Source organism: Salmo salar, chromosome ssa10 (assembly GCF_905237065.1).
Source record: "Salmo salar chromosome ssa10, Ssal_v3.1, whole genome shotgun sequence".
NCBI lineage: Eukaryota > Metazoa > Chordata > Actinopteri > Salmoniformes > Salmonidae > Salmo > Salmo salar.
Window position 1 is genome coordinate 38775962 of NC_059451.1, and position 17973 is coordinate 38793934.

At 43.1% G+C, this 17973-nt stretch overlaps 1 protein-coding gene across 2 annotated transcripts in view; it reads right to left on the reverse strand.

Annotated features, from left to right (window-relative positions):
- Positions 1–5542: 5542 nt before the first annotated feature.
- LOC106560389 (desmocollin-2) overlaps positions 5543–17973 on the reverse strand; it is a 40185-nt gene continuing 27754 nt past the window's right edge. For both annotated transcript variants that reach the window (XM_014123269.2, XM_014123268.2), the window contains exons 8-16: positions 17796–17930; positions 16409–16594; positions 15177–15424; positions 14559–14701; positions 12989–13216; positions 7583–7804; positions 7217–7326; positions 6693–7046; positions 5543–6439 (exon numbers count right to left, since the gene is read on the reverse strand). In XM_014123269.2, coding sequence (XP_013978744.1) covers positions 6230–6439; positions 6693–7046; positions 7217–7326; positions 7583–7804; positions 12989–13216; positions 14559–14701; positions 15177–15424; positions 16409–16594; positions 17796–17930 — 1836 coding nt within the window. In that variant the 3' untranslated portion in view covers positions 5543–6229. The remainder of the gene's footprint in view (positions 6440–6692; positions 7047–7216; positions 7327–7582; positions 7805–12988; positions 13217–14558; positions 14702–15176; positions 15425–16408; positions 16595–17795; positions 17931–17973) is intronic.

Sequence of the window (17973 nt, forward strand, 5' to 3'; positions counted from 1 at the left end):
AGGTGGACTATAACTCTACAGTGATGGTATGGATCTAATATACAGTATACAGGTGGACTATAACTCTACAGTGATGTATGGATCTAATATACAGGTGGACTATAACTCTACAGTGATGGTATGGATCTAATATACAGTATACAGGTGGACTAACTCTACAGTAATGTATGGATCTAATATTCAGTATACAGGTGGACTATAACTCTACAGTAATGTATGGATCTAATATTCAGTATACAGGTGGACTATAACTCTACAGTGATGTATGGATCTAATATACAGGTGGACTATAACTCTACAGTGATGGTATGGATCTAATATACAGTATACAGGTGGACTATAACTCTACAGTGATGGTATGGATCTAATATACAGTATACAGGTGGACTATAACTCTACAGTGATGGTATGGATCTAATATACAGTATACAGGTGGACTATAACCCTACAGTGATGGTACGGATCTAATAATATACAAACTGTATCATGTCACTCTGTTATCCTGTCATACTGAGTCAGTCAACCCCATCCACAGACACACACACACACACATGCGCACACACACACAACCGCATGCACGCACACACAAAATCACACACACGGACACATACCGCCCTGAACCCTCCCCACCCCACCCCTCCCCACCCTAACCCCCAACATAGCCCTCCTCTGACACCTCATCAGCATATGGAATAATTGCACGTGGAAGCAGAATCTCCCTGCCCCCCAAGTCTTCAGCGGTGTCTCAAATCTGGACTGAGATAGGCTCAGTCCAGCCTAACTCAGCCCAAACCAGTCCAGTACAGCCCAACCAAACCTAATCCAGCCCAGAAGGCTGACACTCCAAGGCTTATTATAGATCAGTGGTGCCGGAAGAGAGCAAAACTGTCTGATTAGTGATGCAACAATAACCACTGGACAGAAGCCCCTTGCCCAGCCCCTATACCCTGGCCAACCATCCTCTCTCCTCTGTACTGATGTAGACCCAGCCCTAGCCTTGCCAACCACACACAGACACACACACACACCAAAGAACATCCACAACGTGTTATATTTTACAGCAAAGGCTGCCGCATAAGCAAACTCCTTTTTCGCCGATTTGTGTGTCTGTGATAGGCTTTGGAACGACGGCTGGCTGGTGGCTCTGTGAGGAAACTCGTTTAAACCTGTCTGAAGGCTCTCATACCTTCCACAAAAAGTTTTACTCAACAAAAATACACGTAACTCACACACACACACACACACACACACACACACACACACACACACACACACACACACACTCCCCCTCTGCACTATAGAGGAGCCGTCCAGCGCCTGTATCCCGCCCCTGGCCACTACCTACTTGAAAACCAAAATGAGTGCTCAGGGCCTGTGTTACAGTCTCAGGCAAGATGCTCCAGTGAATTTAGAGAGGCGTTTGAGCTCTTCAAAACTTCCTAATTGCACCCGCTGGGAATGATCTGAAATAATCCTTGAAGGCTTTCTTGTTTCATGACTTTGCAGTGAGTGAAGAACAGATTTGTGAGCAGTTTACGTTCATTTTCCTACATAATACATAATGGCTAATGGTGGAAGTGTCTTTAATTGCATATTTTTAACATTAAAGAAACGCATTTCTGTATGGCTATACTATGTCTGTGTTCCTTATTGTGCCTTGTGTTTGTATACATATCACATTCTGAGTATTGTAATAGCTTTCTTCCTCCACTCGGTTCCCCAGTGGCAGAGCAGCTGAATGAATAACGGGTGGCTATGAAGGAATGACTCCCTAATGCTGCTGACTCACATCAGCTGGTACCTGATGAACAACTCTCCCTCTGACTAACTGTTCAGCCTGCTATCTCCCTCTTGAGTCAACATCTCTTTGTTTCTATTTCTCTCTTTCTCTCGCCCTCTCTATCGCTGCATCTCACTGTATATGGGTCTCTCTCTCTCTCACGCGCACACACACACACACGCACACACATTCCCCCCTCTACACTATAGAGGAGACGTCCACTGCCTGTATCCCGCCCCTGGCCACTGCCTACTCGGACCCAAAATGAGTGCTCAGGGCCAGTGTTAGCCAAGAAGCTCTGGTGAATTTAGAGAGGTGTTTGAGCTCTTAAAAACATCCTAATTGCACCCACTGGGAATGACCTGAAATAATCCTTCAAGGCTTTCTTCTTTCATAATTTTGCAGCGTGCTATCTCCATCTTGAGTCAACATCTCTCTCGCACACACACACAAACACAATTTCAAAATGAGAGATAAAGCATGAGCAGAATAACATCAACATGCCTATGAGAGCTATCATGCTCTTGGGTGGTTTATTAAGCCTAACGACAGAGTATATTTTAAGTGTGCATTTGGTTTGATTGCAGTAAGAAATATCTACTGTCATTAACATATTTTCAAAGGCAGCATTTGCATAACGGTAGTGATCTTTCCCACTGGGCACAGACATCTATTCCACGTTGGTTCAACATCATTTCATTGAAATGACATGGAAACAACGTTGATTCAATCAGTGTGTGCCCAGTGGGTTAGGTCATTAACATTTAAGCATGTCTTAGTGTGATAGTCGAACATGACAGTACTGACTTTCAGTCTGATAGGAACAGTCACATTTGCTCTGAGATGTCGGTGCCGGTCTGCCTCCATCTCCTCTGCTATCTAATAGTAATGAATGTTAATCTGGTAAGTGAAACACTTAGAACAAAAATTAACATTTCAACAACTCTCATGACACCATTACCACAGTGTTTACTGCAAAACTAAATAATCACCCACAAAAAGCACAACTTATGCAGTATATATATAAATATATATTTTAAACAAGATATTTTATATGTTGTCAAAATTGGCTTGCTTCCAATTACTCGTAGCTGAATTCATCAACACAATATTTTCTATGGAAAAATCTAATCTAAAAATGTTCAACATTATCCATGAGATGGGAGTTTATCACTCCCATCTCCACAATATCCCAAATACTCCATCCCAGAGGAACTAAGACACAGACACACACACCAGTGTTTCGCCTATATTCATTTGTTTCCGCCACTCCAAAAAATATGATTGAATGACTTTAACAAAAAAAATCAGGTTGGTAAAACGTTTTCAGTGTAAACTTAACTGACTAAAACTAGATATGAAGTATGTAGAAAAGATAATGGAACTATAAACAGTACCTACTCATTCAAGGGTTTTTCTTTATTTTTACTATGTTCTACATTGTAGAATAATAGTGAAGACATCAAAACTATGAATAACACATATGAAATCATGTATTAACCAATAAAGTATATTTTAGATTTTAGATTCTTCAAAGTAGCCACCCTTTGCCTTGATGACAGCTTTGCACACTCTTGGCATGCTCTCAACCAGCTTCATGAGGATTGCTTTTCCAACAGTCTTAAAAGAGTTCCCACATATGCTGAGCACTTGTTGGCTGCTTTTCCTTCACTCTGCGGTCCAACTCATGCCAAACCATCTCAATTGGGTTGAGGTCGGGTGATTGTGGAGGCCAGGTCATCTAATGCAGCATTCCATCACTCTCCTTCTTGGTCAAATAGCCCTTACACAGCCTGGAGGTGTGTTTTGGGTCATTGTCCTGTTGAAAAACAAATGATAGTGGGACTATGCGCAAACCAGATGGGATGGCGTATTGCTGCAGAATGCTGTGGTAGCCATGCTGGTTAAGTGTGCCTTGAATTCTAAATAACTCACTGACAGTGTCACCAGCAAATCACCCCCATACCGTCACACCTGCTTCTCCATGCTTCACGGTGGGAACCACACATGCAGAGATCATCTGTTCACCTACTCTGCATCTCACAAAGACATGGCGGTTGTAACCAATAATCTTAAATTTGGACTCATCAGACCAAAGGACAGATTTCCACCGGTCTAATGTCCATTGCTCGTGTTTCTTGGCCAAAGCAAGTCACTTCTTCTTATTGATGTCCTTTAGTAGTGGTTTCTTTGCAGCAATTCGACCATAAAGGCCTGATTCACGCTGTTTCCTATGAACAGTTGATGTTGATATGTGTCTGTTACTTGAACTCTGTGAAGCATTTATTTGGGATGCAATTTCTGAGGCTGGTAACTCTAATGAACTTATCCTCTGCAGCAGAGGTAAATCTGGGTCTTCCTTCCCTGTGGCGGTCCTCATGAGAGCCAGTTTCATCAGCGCTTGATGGTTTTTGCGACTGCACTTTTTGCGACTGTTCTTGAAATGTTCAGCATTGACTGACCTTCATGTCTTAAAGTAATGATTGACTTCCATTTCTCTTTCCTTATTTTAGCTGTTCTTGACATAGCCCTATTTGGTAAAAGACCAAGTCCATACTATCTTCTGTATACCACCCCTACCTTGTCACAACACAACTGATTGGCTCAAACGGATTAAAAAAGGAAAGAAATTCCACAAATGAACTTAACAAGGCACATCTGTTAATTGAAATGCATTCCAGGTGACTACCTCATGAAGCTGGTTGAGAGAATGCCAAGAGTGTGCAAAGCTGTCATCAAGGCAAAGGGTGGCTACTTTGAAGAATTTCAAATATAAAAAGTACAATTTGTATAACACTTTTTTGGTTAACACATGATTTCATGTGTTATTTCATAGCTTTGTCTTCACTATTATTCTACAATGTAGAACATAGTTAAAAATAAATTAAAACCCTTGAATGAGTAGGTGTGTCCAAACTTTTGACTGGTACTTTACTTTTAAATAAGATCTTTGAGAACTAAAAACTAGACATTCGGGGAACACCTAAAATTACGAAGATGGCATGGGCCCCCCATAATTTTTTTAATAATGTTTGAGTCACTCAGATAGCAGAAGAGTACGGCATAAACCATGGAAAAATGTGTAGAATTGCAAGAAATTAGCTTTAAAACAGCAAAATGTTCTCTCTGCACCCAACAGGAGGGCCTTTAAAAATCTTGGCTGGAGACTGCGCCATTTTACACGCCCACTACCCCGCCTGTTGGTTTCAGTCTATGTCTTGGGTGTTGAGTCTTTTACCATTTTTAGGGACGTCCTCCGACACCTGGATGGCAAGGAGCTCGGCCCCTGTGATGTACTGGACCATACGCACTACCCTCTGTAGCGTCTTGCGGTCAGATGCCAAGGAGGTGCCATACTAAGCGGTGATGCAGCCAGTCAAGATGCTCTCAATCGTGCAGCTGTAAACTTTTTCAGGATCTCAGCCCATACCGAATCTTTTCAGCCTCCTAAGGGGGAAGAGGTGTTGTCGTGCCTTCTTCACGACTGTGTTGGTGTGTGTGGGCCATGAGAATTTCTTAATGATGTGGACACGGAGGAACTAGAAGCTCTCAACCTGCTTCACTACAGCCCCACAGAAACACTGCATGCACACGCATGAAGACGGCATCTGACAACCTCATTACAAGTCCATACGGTGTTAGAAAGAGCAATCATCGTTCTTTACCGTTTGATTTTCTCGATTTCCTCAGCTGGCAGAACACTTCTCCCCCTCTATTACCTCTTTCAAAATACCTTTGGGTTTAATTTAAGAGAAACAAACATTCAAGAAGCAGACCGTTTTAATGTATACAGTACAATAGAAAAATACTCTGCATTAACATCTTCAAGCACAAATGTACAAAACAAAGCTCTTCTCTTTCTGCTTAAATTTGCTATTTATTTTCTCATTAGAAAAAGACAAGATAGTGTGAGCCCTTGACAAACGGCAGCAATTATGAAGCCTTATCTCGTCTCCTACAGAAACCAATTGACTCAGAGATTATGTTACACATTCAGCAATGACAACTCCAGCAATATGATCTCTATCACACACATAGACACACACAAACACACTGATCCTGGCAAGTGTTGTATTACAGTAAAAACAGGGACATACGCCCCCTGGTGTCAAAGCAGAGCATAACAGAAACCAGATCAGAGCACTAAGAGTCAGTAGCATGTGTACCTCAGAGTGAGAATAGTCTGGGTGATGTCTCGCTTCTTCATTCTTCTACAGGCAATGTAGAAGGCTGAGGAGAGAGAGAATACCTGCCATATCTTTGTCTCCCATCCAAAACAACAGCTCTATCATCAGTCTCACTCACTGACAGTCTCACATACTGACGACACACACTTGGCATTCACCATCCATTGACTTTAGTGATTGTCGTTCCCTCAAAGGTTCTGATCTTATTAGTTGCTTTGTGTTCCCGTTAGTTGTGTTCTTTATTCGTGTTCTCATCTCCGTCTCAGATCTCCTCCTCCTTGTCCATGCAGATGTTGGCCAGTGTTTTGAACTTTGACCCCAGTGAGTCCAGGAAGTCCAGGTTATCCTGGTCACCAAAGTCACTGCAGCAACCCACCGACCCAGCTGGTGACCCTTCACCCTCGTACCCGTACGCTCGGGCCACGTCGTCCGCATAACGCTCCTCTGACTCATCTGCAAAATACACCAGCTTCTGCAGGACAGAAAAAAGAGGTGCCAACACAGGTTACAGAAAGGCTTAGGAATACAACCAGGTCCCGACTGTTGTCACACAAGCCAGATATTTATTGCAAAAACACTTGACAGGAATGACAAATTGAGTGCTGAAATTGCATTCTTTTGAAACAGCCCATATTGACTAAATCTACAAATGCAATACACTAATCTGAATACCATAACAAAAACCACAACAACAAAAAACACATGTTGCTTTGGCTATGGTTTACCTTGCCCAGGTAGAGTCCGTTGGTCTTCCAGGTGTGCAAGGCGGAGAGAGTGGAGGAAGCCTGGGACTGTTTGAGGAAGGTAGTGTCTGTGTAGAAGTTACCGCCCCCGTACTGTCCAGTGGAGTAAAAGCTACTCTGTCCCTGAGCTGTCAGGTAGTCCCGCCTGCTGCTCGTCTGATACATGCTCTCCCGATTCAGATTGATCGTCTTCTGACCAATCAGAGGAGGACCTGGAGCCGGACACCCCGCCCCATTCTGATCCAGAAGCCCCACCAGCCCTGCCCCCTTCACAGAGCCATCCACTGTGTCCACGGCAACACCGGTGGAAGGTACAATCAGCAGGGCCGCAGATTTCTGACCAGAGATAAGAGACAATGAAAGTCCCATTTACACACACACACACACACACATAAACATGCATGCACGCACACACACACACGCAAACACACAGGCAAACAGTACACACACACACACACACACTCATCAATGATAGAGGAGCTAGTCCAGAGGAAAGCTGATCTCACCACTTCATCTCCAGGAGCCTCTGTGTTAGACTTCAGCAGCATGCCACCACTACAGTCTTCCATATAGATCTTCTCTCCCTTAGTGGTGCAGTAAAACACAAATAATAGACCTGCATATGAGAGAGCAAATATGTTAGTTACATAAATCCATATAAATGGAAAATTGACTGAAATAGATGTGAAGTATAATGTAGGATATGTCATATTCATGACTGAGAAAATGGTATGTGTACTCTGAGTGGTATTTGATTTAATACAGGAATAAACTGACAAAGTATGCGATGTGACTAAGTGATGCAGGATAAGATATGTGATGAATGTACAAGTGCAGGCATGTGCTAGTGTGTATCCATCATTCCTACTCACAGAGCAGTAGGAGCAGCAGGAAAGCCAGCAGCATGGCTAGGACGCCCCAGATCCCCACAGAGACAGAACTCCTCTTGGCCACACACTCTCCCCCCAGGCACTGACACACCCTTACAGACAACACCTGGACCCCGCCCTTATTCTGGAGGTCAGTCACATGCACAGGGACTGTATACACACCCCGGGCCATCTCCACCACCTGCTCCAGCACAGCTGACCCATCTACAGAGGGGGCGGGGTGTAAGAAGGAAGGGAGTTAGGAGGTGATTGACAATATGAGGGATAGGAGAATAGAGGAGGGGGATTTAGAGAGTTAGGTAGAGAGAGAAAAAGAGAAAGGGGGAGAGAAAAAAAATAAAAAAGAGACAGATTACTTTGGTAGCCAGGGTATAAATGCATCTTGAGGAGATAACCTTTGGAATGTTCAGTGTTCAGAGAGTTTCCCTCCATATTTGGTAGTCTCCTGTGGTGGCTGTGTGCCCCTCACAGTGTGTGTGTTTGTGCATTCGGAAAGTATTCAGACCCCTTGACTTTTTCCACATTTTGTTACAGCCCTATTCTAAAATTGATTTAATCGTTTTTTTCCCTCATCAATCTACACACAATACCCCATTACAAGAAATCAAAAACGGAAATATGACATTTACATAAGTATTCAGACCCTTTACTCAGTACTTTGTTGAAGCACCATTGGCAGCGATTAAAGCCTTGAGTCTTCTTGGGTATGATGCTACAAGCTTGACACACCTCTGCAGATCCTCTCCAACTCTTTCAGGTTGGATCAGGAGCGTCACTGCACAGCTATTTTCAGGTCTCTCCAGAGATGTTAGATTGGGATCAAGTCCGGTCTCTGGCTGGGCCGCTCAAGGACATTCATAGACTTATCCCTAAGCCACTCCTGTGTTGTCCTGTTGGAAGGTGAACCTTCATCCCAGTCTGAGGTCCTGAGCGTTCTGGAGCAGGTTTTCATCAAGGATCTCTCTGTACTTTGCTCTGTTAATCTTTCCCTCAATCCTGACTAGTCTCCCAGTGCCTGCTGATGAAAAACATCCCCACAGCATGATGCTGCCACCACCATGCTTCACCGTAGGAATGGTGCCTGGTTTCCTCCAGACGTGACGCTGGACATTCAGGCCAAAGAGTTCAATCTTGGTCTCATCTGACCCTTTAGGTTCCTTTTGGCAAACTCCAAGCGGGCTGTCATGTGCCTTTTACTGAGGAGTGGCTTCCGTCTGGCCACTCTACCGTAAAGGCCTTATTTGTGGAGTGCTGCAGAGATGGTTGTCCTTCTGGAAGGCTCTCCCATCTCCACATAGGAACTCTGGAGCTCTGTCAGAGTGACCATTGGTTTCTTGGTCACCTCCCACCTCTCCTGATTGCTCAGTTTGGCCAGGCAGCCAACTCTAGGAAAAATATTGGTGGTTCCAAACTTCTTCCATTTAAGAATGATGGAGGCCACTTTGTTCTTGGGGACCTTCAATGCTGCAGAAATGTTTTGGTACCCTTCCCCAGATCTGTGTCTCAACACAATCCTGTCTCAGAGCTCTACGGACAATTCCTTCGACCTCATGGCTTGGTTTTTGCTCTGATATGCACGGTCAACTGTGGGACCTTTCCAAATAATGTCCAATCAATTTATTTTACCACAGGTGGACTCCAATCAAGTTGTAGAAACATCAAGGATGATCAATGGAAACAGGATGCAGCTAAGCTACATTTCGAGTCTAATAGCAAAGGGTCTGAATAGGTATTTTGGTTTTTAATTTTTAATAACTTAGCAAAAAATCAGTTTTTGCGTTGTTATTATGGGGTATTGTGCGTAGACTGATTACGACTTTATTTATTTAATCAATTTTGGAATAAGGCTGTAACAAAATGTGGAAAAAATTCAAGAGGTCTGAATACTTCCGAATGCACTGTATGTGCATTGCAACGTGTGGCTGTGCGCCCTGGGGTCATGTGAGTGTCCTGCAGCGTGAGGGTCCTGCAGCACGAGAGTCCCCTGGAGTGTAACGTGTGTATTTATCTCAATCCCTATCCCCTCCAGCATCTCACTCTATGGTCACTGTGTGTGCGCGTGTGTGTGTGGTGTGTGCGCGCCTGCATGCACGTGTGTCTATGTGCCCACTGTGTGCTGGGCCTATGGCAGCCAGTGATGGTTGTTTTGGAACTTATCCACAGATGCATTAACTCTGCCACTAAATAGAGGATGACAGACACACACACATATACATACACACACTAAATGGAGGGTGACATTTCCTCTGTGCTGCCTGGCATTTAGTTTGACATTTCTCCCCTGTGAGGCTGCAGAGGTCTGGCTAGGGCTGATACACACACACACACACACACACACACACACACACACACACACACACACACACACACACACACACACACACACACACACACACAAAATACTACACCCCCCCACACACACACACACACACACACACACACACACAGAGGTCTGGCTCTGTCTAATATACACTAAGGCTGCATCTCAAATTGTACCCTATTTCCTATATAGCGAACTACTTTTGACCAGGTCACACATGGTAGTGGGGTGCCATTTAGGACGCAGCACACACAGGCCTCTGAACAATCACTGCCTTCTGTCTGTTCCACTGGGCTTAAAGGGGCAATCTGGGATCTAGTAATATGTTCTATGGTCAGTTAAATTCTAGATATAGTCTTCAAATCAAATGTTACTTGTCAACCACGCTGTGACCTTACCGAAATACTTACAAGTCCATAACCAACAATGCAGTTAAGAAAAATAAGAGTTAGCAGCATAAAAAAAGGGGAGAGGGTCAATGCAAATAGTCCAGGTGGCCATTTGATTAGCTGCTCAGCAGTCTTATGGCTTGGGGGTAGAAGCTGTTAAGAAGCCTTTTGGACCTAGACTCGGTGCTCCGGTATGGTTTCCTTTGGGTAGCAGAGAGAACAGTCTATGACTAGGGTGGCTGGAGTCTGACAATTTTTTGGGTCTTCCTCTGACACCGCCTGGTATAGAGGTCCTGGATGGCAGGAAGCTTGGCTCCAGTGATGTACATACTGGGCCGTACGCATTACCTTCTGTAGCGCCTTGCGGTCGGAGGCCGAACAGTTGCCATCTCAGACGGTGATGCAACCAGTCAGGATGCTATTGATGGTGCAGCTGTAGAACCTTTTGAGGATCTAAAGACCCATGCCAAATCTTTTCAGTCACCTGAGGTAGAACAGGCATTGTCGTGCCCTCTTCACGACTGTCTTGATGTGTTAGGACCATGATCGTTTGTTGGCGATGTGGACACCAAGGAACTTGAGGCTCTCAACCTGCTCCACTACAGCCCTGTCATAGTCCATGATAATCTCCTTTGTCTTGCTTACATTGAGGGAGAGTTTGTTGCCCTGGCACCACACTGCCAGGTTTCTGACCTCCTCCCTATAGGCTGTCTCATCGTTGTCCGTGATCAGACCTATCACCCTTGTGTCGTCGGCAAACTTAATGATGGTGTTGGAGTCATGCTTGGCCACGCATTCGTGGGTGAACAGGGAGTACAGGAGGGTACTCCCTGTCCGGAACAGCTGTTGCTCTCACGCATGCCTCAGTGTTGCTTGCCTTGAAGCGCACATAGAAGTAATTTATCTAGTCTGGTAGGCTCGTGTTACTGGGCAGCTCGCTCCATAATAGTTTGCAAGCCCTGACACATCCGAAGAGCCTCAGTGCCGGTGTGGTAGGATTTAATCTTAGTCCTGTATTGAAGCTTTGCCTGTTTGATGGTTTGACGGAGGGCATTTCTTATAAGCTACCGGGTTAGAGTCCCGCTTGAAAGGGGCAGCTCTAGCCTTTAGCTCAGTACGGATGTTGCTTGTAATCCATTGTTCTGGTTAGGGTATGTATGTATGGTCACTGTGGGGACGACGTCATCGATGCACTTATTGATGAAGCCGGTGACTGATGTAGTATTCTCCTCAATGCCAGCGGATGAATCCCAGAACATATGCCAGTCTGTGCTAGCAAAACAGTCCTGTAGCTTAGCATCTGCGTCATCTGACCACTTCCGTATTGAGCGAATCACTTCCACTTCCTGCTTTAGGTTTTACTTGTAGGCAGGAATCATGAGGATAGAATTATGGTAAGATTTGCCAAATGGAGGGCGAGGGAGCGCTTTGTATGCATCTCTGTGTGTGGAGTAAAGGTAGTCTAGAGTTTTTTTTCCCTCTGGTTGCAAATGTGACATCCTGGTAAAAATTTGGTCAAATGGATTTAAGTTTTCCTGCATTAAAGTTCCCGACCACTAGGAGCGCTACATCTGGATGAGCATTTTCTTCTTTGCTTATGGACTTATGCAGCTCATTATGAGTGCGGGCTTAGTGCCAGCATCGGTTTGTGGTGGTAAATAGATTTTTTTCTCATCTTAAATAGACTGCTACAAAAAATGTGGATGTAAACTCTCTTGGTAAATAGTGTGGTCTTCAGCTTATCATGAGATACTCTACATCAGGCGAGCAAAACCTTGAGACTTCTTTAATATTAGATTTAGCGCACCAGCTGTTATTGACAAATAGACACAGACCACAACCCCTTGGCATAAAAATACAAAAATATTGAAACTTGCTGACTGTATACTGTACTGCATAATTGTAGCGGGTTTACTAATGTGTTAGTTCTATTAGCTATGTTGACTATGACATTAGATAATATGGTGACAACAATGTAGGTAGGCTGTGTGTAGCGGTTATGATAGGAAGGTTTGGCTTGGAAAGTTTTTTTTGCCTGGTCACAGACAGTGGATATGTTGGATACTGAAGTCCACATGTGAAGGGAAAAGGTGAAAGAGGAGGAGAGTGCGTAGATGCGAGAAGGAATTTCAACAAAGTGATCATGCTGTTTGTATGTGGCTGTTATGAAAGTGAACTGTGTTTGCGATCAGGGGTGTATTCATTCTGCTAATTATGTTGAAAAATGTTTCTTAAAACAGAAGCAAATGGAACAAAACAGGGATAAACATACCTAAACTCTTGTTTTCAACTGTTGGATTAACGATTACACCCTAGATCAGCTAGATGCAGACAAGAGTGTGCAAGGCGATACTGTCACTCTCTGTCACTGATTACTAAAAATGATCTTGACCTGTGCACCTACGTTGTAAACTTTTTAATTCATTGGTTAGATTGTAGCAACCTCATGATGGGTATAGGGAAAATAGCCTAAACCCATCGATGTTACATTGAGCTGGGTGAATAGAATATGAATGACAGTCATCCAATATGCTGTAATAGAAATAAGGCCAAGCTCATTCAAAAATATATCTCCCTCCCTCATCTTAAACGTCACCGACTGCCACTGCTCTGGATGTAGACTTTCTATACCCACAATTCAACCACAACCATATTTCAACCCCAACCCACTCTACTCACTTTGAATGTCTCTCAGCCTCCATTTCCCATCATGCCCCTCTGGCAGCATGAAGTTGAAGGGTCTGGCATAAGGTGATAGGTCAGCATCCTCTGCTTCTATGGTTACAGAGCCCATCTGCCCGTCCTCCCCCTCACACAGCGTCAGGTATGTCCCCGGGACGATCATTGGGACGTTATCATTGACGTCCTCGATCAGCAGCGTTATATTGCCATTGCCAGACTTCTTACCTAAGAGACAGAAAGAAGGGGGAGGGGTCAGGTGAACAAGGTCAAGCTCTGAGCTGCAGTCCCTATTGGGTAACTTTTCAGGTTTCACTCATTCAAAACTGAACTTATTCATCCATTCGTTCATTCAAACCTGGAATCTCTCATCCGTTCATTCAAACATGATGTCATCTGTAACCTGAATGAATTTGTCTATTCATTCAGTAATCCATTCAACTATTTTGTTACATCTAAAATCCATTGTATTATACAATAGTGCCACATAACAAAAGTACAATACTTTGTGTGGAATATGTAATAACAGTTGAAGTGCTGTACACAAACATGCACAGTTATGTTAAGGTCAAATGTAGCCGTTTTTATCTAAATATGAAATCATTTATGGGTAACAATTAAGTAAGTACCTTACTGTGATTGATTTCAATTAAAATGGTCAAACAAAAATAGCATCTATTTCTCAAGCAAGAATTTTGCTAGGACTGCCTGGGAGTGGCCTGAGTGAGGGGCCTAATGGGAGGGATATATATATATATATATATATATATATATGTATATGTATATATATATATATATATATATATATATACATACATACATACATACATACATACATACATACATACATACATATACATATATATACATATATATATATATATATACATACATATATATACATATATATATATATATACACATATATACATATATATATATATATATACATACATACATACATATATACATACATACATATATACATATATACATACATACATACATACATACATACATACATACATACATACATACACACACAAAAGTATGTTTACATTGCCAAATCAAGTAAAAGAGAATAACCTAAAGTGAAATAAACAATACAAAATTAAGAGTAAACATTACTGACAAAAGTTCCAAACAGAGACATTTCAAATGTTATATTACGGCTATATACAGTGTTGTAACAATGTGCAAATAGTTAAAGTACACTGAGCACAAAGGAGAGTTTCCGCCTACCACACCCTGATTGACAACCCAACAACACTGATCAGCCACACCCCAGTTCAGTTACTCCAGGTGTTCTCACCAACGCCTCACAACAGCATAGCAAGTCTGTTACTGTAAGGACGTGGTCCTTTATGAACACCAATAAAGTCATGTTTCACTGTATCACTGCATGTTCACCTACACTATGAGTAAAGCTGTAAACCTCACAGGGAAATGTTATTAAACCCCAAAAGGCAGATGTGTCATTTCATACTAATACATGTATGAAGTATCCTTCATACACTCTCCAGTGCGGTTGCCCATGTGTAATAACAGTTTGGGTGAAAACCCCACTCACTCTCGTCCACAGCTTTGATAGTGATGGTGTAGGCTCCGTTGGTAACTAGAGGAGACTCAAGGTCGATGGTGTTAGCTACCCTCAGCTCTCCCGTGGTCTCTCCCACAGCTATCCATGAGCCAGGGTCAAATTTTGTGTAGTACCTACAACACACAAATCAACATTTGTATTGGTCACATACACATTTTTAGCAGATGTTATTGTGGATGTCGCGGGGGAAAAAAATACTGCAAAGTTGCTTAGGAGCTAGAAGCAGACCTGCCATGTCTGTCAGCACCATCTTACACACACACACACACACACAGAACAGGTTTAACAGATAGCATAGAGCTATTGATGCATTCCAAACTAGAGGTAACAAGTGCAACACGATATGCATGTAGAAACATGAATAGAAGAATGTATGAAAGACACTAGAAAACATCTCATAACATCTAATTTAATCTAAAGGAAAATATAATTTACTCCCAATCCACTCTAATATAACCAGCTTTAGGGTAGTCATTAGTCTATATTCTTCCTTTACTCTACTGTTACTGGATGTGTAGGGACAGTGGGTCGTTAGTGTGCACTAGGGACAGTGGGTCGTTAGTGTGCACTAGGGACAGTGGTCCGTACTTGATCCCCTTGCTACTCTTGGTCTCTGGGTCCAGTGCGGTGTAGGTGGAGAGGAGGGTCCCGTTGGGAGTGTTCTCTTTAACCCTGATCACCATATTAGGAGGGGTAAACTCTGGCCCCTCGTCCTCATCACCCACACTGACATCCACAGGGATGGACAGCCAGGTCCCTGCCATGCCCACCAGGGGAGCCTCGTTCTGGGCAGAGATCATCAGCTTCACTGTCTTCCCCTTCTCATAATCAAGAGGCTGGAGGAGGGGTGGGAGAGGAGAGAAGAGGGGGAAAAAAAACAGGTTAGGCTCATGACTAACTCAGACTAGCCTGGCTGTCATTCTGTCAGCATTAGCCTGAGCTCTGTGTTTGCATCCCCAATGGCTCCCTATTCCCTACCAAGTGCACAACCTTTTACCAGAGCCCAATGAGCCCTATGGCCCCTGGTCAAAAGTAGCACACTAGATAGGGAATAGGGTTCCATTTGGGACACAAACTGTGCAAAATGTTCCTGTTACGACTCAGGTCAAGCTGAAGTTTCCATCCTCTGACACATTTAACACCCACCTACCAGAGAGCAGAGACGCACTGTGACCTGCTAATAATAACAACCACGCTCACTTCTTATCACTGCTACAACTTAGACACACATACACATACCCCCCACACACACAAGTCTGATGAGACTAATCCAAAATCAGCTCTCCAGGGAGCTATTAACTTATACCGCCTGGTGAGGTCACCAGGCAGGCCAAAAGTCCACCCATCCAACCTCATATTGTGGAAACATATATAAAACACAGGGAAATCATGTTTTTGACTGCGCTGTCCCTTTACTAAGAAAAACAGCTTGTGAGTGTCTTTGTGTGTGACACACACAGAGAGAGACAAGTCTGCCAAGACAAATTCCACGCTCAACTCTCCAGAGAGCTGCCTCTGAATTATAACAGTGTGAGCAGATTAATATCATCATTCATCTTTTAGTCAGTATGTCAGTCTCTGTCTTTGTCAGTATGTCAGTCTCTCTCTTTCTCTCTGTAGCAGTCTTTTTATTTGTGTCAGTCAAGTAAAAAGCAAGAGTTGACACACCCAAACGAGATGGACATGTGCTGACTAATGGAATAGTAAAGTTATGAAATCATAGTAGTATACCCATAAAAGTATTTGGAACATATTTCAAGTATGTAACTATCTTTGTTTGTGTCAGTGCTTTCGTCTGTGGTTGTTGCTATCTCTGTCACCTTGATGACATAGAGCAGGCCCTCGTTGGTTTCAGGGTCCGTGTCGATCCGGAAATTCCCATTCTCGTTGCCCTGGGTGATGACAAACCTTGCGTTCCAGTTTGGAGTCTTCTCCTCATCCTTGTCATCCACAGGAATCCTCAGGACCAGCACGTCTACTTGGTTCTCCTTTACAGTGGCCTTGTACTGTCAGGCAGAAACAAACTAAATCATTTTGTAAAATAAGTGGAGCCCTCTTGTTTTTTGTTGTCGTTGTTGTTTTTGCCCTTGCCCGGTTATATTTCACCAAATGTTTTATGTATAATGTTTCCTTTTAAGTGCAAATAAATACATTAAATAAATAGCAACTCCTGAGTATATCTGACTATTTAAGTAGAATGTCAATAATGACCACTTAGCACCTACCGAAAATACCCTGAGGTGATTTGTTGACTGCATTATTAACACCACATAGCTGTTTTGTTTAGACACATATTGACTTGAATGGACAGGTACGAAGGGTCAAAGGGATAAAAGAGGGCAGTAGTCTTTTTAAACCAAGATATCAGGCAATACCACTTCTGTGAAGGATTGCACAACTCCGTTAACTTTCCCCAAATTCCCAGGTTTATTGCTTACTCCCTTTTGATTCCGAGAATCTTTCATCCAGGATTTCTCGAAAATCTGGTAATTTAGGAAAAATGTCCGGAATGGTACAACCTTACTATGTGTTATTCTCTTTACATTAAAACACATTTTGCAGGTCTGCTTCCAATCAAAATAATGTGTTAACTAATACACTCTAAATGGCCTGTCACGCAGAGATTAGCCAGCAGTGTTATTTTCCGACAGCCAATAAAATTTAAATCATTTCCTTTATAGTGCATGACTTTTGACCAGGGCCCACAGGGCACTATGCAGGGAAAAGGGTGCTATTTGGAACACAGAAACAGTGCTGTCTCATGGCAGAAGGGTTGAGAGGTTAGAATAGGACCTCAGGTTAAAGAACTGGTAACCTGTCCAGGCAATCACTCTCTACAGCTCTGATGTTACCTGAATATCTCAGCATGTTTGAGAAAAGTGAAAATCTATTTACCATTTTCAAATGCTGTAGGCTAATGCATTGTGGCGGGGGGTTGGGATAAAGGACAAAAAAAAAAAAATTCTGGCTGAAGTGATATCAAAATGTAACGTTTTCCACATATTCACTCTATTGCTATTATTTGTGTGCAATATCGTTGAGTTTGCATCAAAGATGAGTGATTTATTGACTGCATTCCAAATGGCACCCTATTCCCTATATTCCGACGGACTCTGTTCAAAAGTAGTGCACTATATAGGAAATAGGGTGCCATTTGGGATGCAACCATAGTCGTCATCTTAAAAACAAGTGGGAGGAGTGACGTACGGTGGTCTCCCTGAAGGTGGGAGGGTTGTCGTTGATGTCCAGTAGCGTAATGGTGGCCGTAGCAGTGTTAAACAGGCCGTTCTTAGCTCCGTCCATGTCCCGGATCTCCACGGTAACAGCATTGACAACCTGCGTCTGGAAAGACCCAAACACACAGAGAGACATTTCTACCTCATTT